At 38.6% G+C, this 4,601-nt stretch overlaps 1 protein-coding gene across 1 annotated transcript; it reads left to right on the forward strand.

The window, feature by feature from the left end:
• Positions 1-2,878, forward strand: LOC116067532 (RING finger protein 208-like). Its single transcript, XM_031324022.1, has 3 exons — positions 1-381; positions 540-930; positions 2,450-2,878. Exons 2-3 carry the CDS (start codon positions 608-610, stop codon positions 2,538-2,540), a joined length of 414 nt encoding a protein of 137 aa, XP_031179882.1. The 5' UTR covers positions 1-381; positions 540-607; the 3' UTR covers positions 2,541-2,878.
• The last annotated feature ends 1,723 nt before the right edge of the window (positions 2,879-4,601 follow it).

Below are 4,601 nucleotides of genomic sequence, written 5' to 3' on the forward strand. Positions count from 1 at the left end.
ACCCGCTTTAATCTGTTTCTGTGACAAATCGTACTGTTAATATGTCCATAAACATTTTAGCGAGTTGTTGTATAATGAGGTCAGAGTTTTATTTTCTTAAAATAAAAACGTCATTTTAATCAAATCGAGATTGCTCACAAAGGCTATACTCTTTTGATTATATAACACTGGAAGTTATGAGCACGTGTTACTTGTGTGACATTCAGAGTGGAGTTCCCCAGAACTTGTTTACCTGACGGTGCTTCTTTGGAAATGGTGTTATCTGCACGCAACGTCATCTACATGAATGCTTTTAAGAGCTCCCAAGCCAGGCAGTCATCAGTCAGCCCAGCAGACACACTGCCTTCAGTAGTAAAGCAGTCTATCATATCAATCCTGCAAGTAAGTCTTTTTCTAAAAGGGCTGCTAGATGTGTTTGTATTGTTTTATTTTATTGTAAATATGTATTATCAGGAAAAGAATTTCTTCATGATATTGAATATTTGATGTAATTTTTTTTTTTTTTTTTTTTACTGATTTCTTTTTGTCATGTGCTGCAGGTTGTCTGGTGAAGTGAGACACTCTGCTTCCAGTCTGTGCTACATCTTCTCTACACCATTCAGCCACCATGTTCATAAACGAAGAGCTCGAGTGTGTCGTGTGCTGCTACGAGTACTCACGCAGCGACCGGGTCCCGCGGGTCCTCCACTGCAGCCACACCTTCTGCGCCCCCTGCCTGGAGAAAATGTCCAAACTGGATGGGGGCATACGCTGTGTCTCCTGCCCTCTGTGCCGCTGGATTACCTGCACCCCAGTCAGCCTGACCCTGTCCGGGGCCCTGTGGGTCAACACGGACATCTGGGACCAGATTCTAGAGGAGCAGCAGTGGAGGAAGCAAGACGCTGTGGAGGATTTCAACATCACAAAGACCCAACTCATTGAGACAACACTGTAAGTGTATGTTTAGTTATGAAAAATTCCTTCTGGTTAAATCCTTTCCTGTAACAAGCAGAGAACTTAATTATGTAACGAAAGCTCTTCCTAGCGGGTTTATTCTGTCGAATGAAAAATCATCTGCTATTCCAAGATGCACTGAGGTTAGAATCTCATTTGATGATAAATGGTGTTAACATTTTGAATGTTAACAATAAACATATACGTAATGCATTTCATGAAAGACGGAAAATTACTCCTAGAGGAAAAGCTTTTTGGAGTAACATTTTTAGTGGCACTGATTGGCAAAGGGCATAGCTATTACAATTTCATTTCTGTATTATCGATAAGATAAAAGAACACGTCAACATTTTCTAGAGATGCACCGATAGACCAGCCGGTGACCGGAATTGGCCGGTTTTCACGTGCTCAGCCATGACCGGCGACCGGCAGGTCAGTCTGACATATGCCGATTTCATGCCGGTCAATGCTACAATTAACTGACAACATAAGTTATACGAGTTACAGTTCTCAAGGACGCACGCACACACACACAGACGCGACAGCACAGTCTCTTTTTCCTTTCTCTCAACTTTTCCGCCGTGTGTCGCGCATACCCGCTCGCGGTGTGAAGCGCGTGTCCGCGCTATTCTTGAACATGTAGGGAACCTCGTGAATTAACCTGCAACATGTCAGCTGTTTGGAAATTCTTCAGCGTGTGTGCAGAAGATGACAAGTTTGCAATATGCAACACCTGCAAGGAAAAAGTAGGGCGTGGAGGGACGACAACAAAAACCCAAATCTAATTTAGTTGGATATTGGATGTGAAAAGAAGGAAATGGTTCTAACATTGCACTTTAGATGTGTGTGAATTTCCCACAGCAGGAGTAATTTATATAGTTCTATTTTATAGTGATCCATTCAAAAATGTTCTATGTTCTGTGCAAAATGTTCTATTAAAGAAAAGATAGAAAATAAATATTTGTGTGTGCTGTAAAGTGGTTAGAAAAAATGAAATCGGAATCGGCTAAAATCGGTGTCGGCTGACCTAACTCAATGAAAATCAGAAATCGGAATCGGCCTAGAAAGTTGTAATCGGTGTATCTCTACATTTTACACAATATATATCCTACAAAGCCACATCTTTCTAAATTGTTAAATATTGAAAACAAATGCAGTTTTTGCAATTATCAACCAGAATCTATAACACATTTATTTTACCATTGTATACATTCAATTACTTTTTGGACTCAAATTATGCATTATATATTGTGTAAAACCAATCATAATATCAAATTGAATGTAAAAATATCTTTTTTTTTATTTTGAACATGAGAATTTGAACATTGGATTAATTGTCAACTTGCAGTATATGCTGTATATTTGAATGTATTTTTTAAAGTAATGTAAAAAAAAAACTAAGTGTATCCTCAGTTGTTATTCTAATAAATTATGTCTGTAAGAGAAACTTGTAGCTGCAGTGTTATTTTATGCAAGCCTTATATCTAAACAAATCTCTCTCTCCATCCCTCTTTAGCCCCAATTCAAGACGCTCTGGTTTCATGTCTAAACTCCAAAAAATGTTCAGCTGTGGGCTGCTGCAAGGAGGAGAGATGGACACCTGCTGACAGTTTAACAGCAGAAGAAATGGCAGCGGCATCTCCCTTTCGCATCATGTTTAACTTGACAGTCCAATGTAGCAGTGCGTCTGCAGCGCAGGACGCCTGCAGTTTGCAGGACCACAGTTAACTTACTAAAGGACAGACCTCTCAGGCGGCCTGCGTCTCGGTCCCTGCTGGACACTCGCGAGGAGCGAAGGACCTGAAGAGCTTTGTGTGAGGTTTTGTAGGTTTAAAACAATCATCTCAAGGCTCTTTATCATAATTGATGAGAGCCTCATGCTGAACTCTGAAGTGGTTTAAAACTGGAAGTTTTGATCTGTGAATTTGTTGTTAAGAGTAACTGTGAAATAACAAATCAATATTCAATCAATTCTGATTTGTTTCCCAAAGCTGACTTCTATACCCAGCTAACGTGTGTTTTAAGTGTGAAGAGCTTATTCTGATTCAAAGGATATTTATGAATTCAGTGCTATAAGGGATGCTATGTAAATTATTGTTGTGTGTGTGTGTGTGTGTGTGTGTGTGTGTGTGTGTGTGTGTGTGTGTGTGTTTCCCATGATCTCTACAAACCTATCGTTAGCTTAAGTTGACTGGCTGACTAAACAGGGAGGGACTAGAAATCGTCTCCGTTGCTTTTTAAAACAAAATGTTGGGGCATTTTTAGGCCTTTATTTGACAGGACAACTTAGACTTGAAAGGAGAGAGAGGGGGAATGACATGCAGCAAAGGGTCGCAGGTCGGAGTCGAACCAGCAGCAGCTGCAGTGAGGACCAAGTCTCTGTACATGGGGCGCACGCTCTACCAGGTGAGCTACCCAGGCGCCCCCTCTGTTGCTTTTTTTATTTATTTTGAGAGTGAATTGCCCCACAATATGAATACAGGTTTTACTTTTATTTTGTTGGTAACCGCTGTTGTATAATCGCAATATTACACGAGAGGGTTTGATTAAAGTCATATTATTGGCACTTCAGTGATGTCACTTCAGTGATGTCACTTCAGTGATGCGGCTAGGACTGAGGCACTTGTGCCAATAATGACGTTAAATCAAACCCTCTCGTGTAATATTGCTTAATCGTCTGTGAATAAAGTGTTACTGTTTGGGGACATGAAGAAAATTGTTCTAGTAACCAAAGATGTGAAGCTTTTTAATAAAGTTGTTTACAAGTATCTCTTGACTTGTGTTCATTGTTTCTCTTGGCTAGAGTAGTTTTTTCTCATTCATTCAGTCAGAAATCATAAATCATAAATATGAGCCTTTTAAATGTATTATATTTCTGTTGTACATTAATTCAGGGCTCTGCTATTTAAAATTGAAAGTACAGTATTTTTGGTGGAACAAGCTTTTTTAAAATCCTGATAATATAACAGCATATAAGAACCTTTACTGTTTTGTTATTTTATCAGGTGTTTTTAACGATCAATATTGTGTTATTTATACCATTAATATTTTGAATAAAATATGATGAAAAGTGATGTGTGAACCTTATGAGCTATATTTTCATGTCATAGCCTACATGACGTTCTGAATGACGTTCTCTGTTTTAATGTTCCTGGATTTGCTTAAATATAATCCTTAAATACTGAATTTCAAATATATTTTAACATGTTTAACAGTAGGGCTGTGTATTGGCAACAATGTGGCGATACACTATGTATCACGATATATAGGTCAGGATTCAATATATTGCAATATATTTTGATACTATGCGTAAGGCGATATATTGGGATTTTTTGTTAAGTATAATTTTAGAAAAACTAATATTTAAAAAAAGACATGATGTGCATAAAAGTCAAAGAAGTTTACTTTAGGTAAACAATTCAGTAGGCTACACAGAAAATCAAACTGCCAGTTTGGGATTGTGGTTCACAATTTCTTAGTGAGCAAATTTGTATATGCTAAAGTAGGCCAAAGTTCAGCCATAGCTACATTGTTAGCCTCTAGCAAAAAGTCAGGCACTGCTAGGCACTGTTAGGCAAGGACACTAGTGGTGCATCTCAGCATCTAGCGGTAGGGGGTTTAAACACAACATAAACATGAACCACTGTCTTACATGAAAATGTTTGCAC

This window comes from Sander lucioperca, chromosome 6 (assembly GCF_008315115.2).
Source record: "Sander lucioperca isolate FBNREF2018 chromosome 6, SLUC_FBN_1.2, whole genome shotgun sequence".
Classification (NCBI taxonomy): Eukaryota; Metazoa; Chordata; class Actinopteri; order Perciformes; family Percidae; genus Sander; species Sander lucioperca.

What these genes read in the sequence shown, in the direction of transcription:
- LOC116067532 (XM_031324022.1), top strand. Translation starts at nt 608, where the DNA reads ATGTTCATAAACGAAGAGCTCGAGTGTGTCGTGTGCTGCTACGAGTAC. An exon ending in CAACTCATTGAGACAACACT is followed by an intron (nt 931 to 2,449) that starts GTAAGTGTATGT and finishes ATCCCTCTTTAG; the next exon opens with CCCCAATTCAAGACGCTCTG.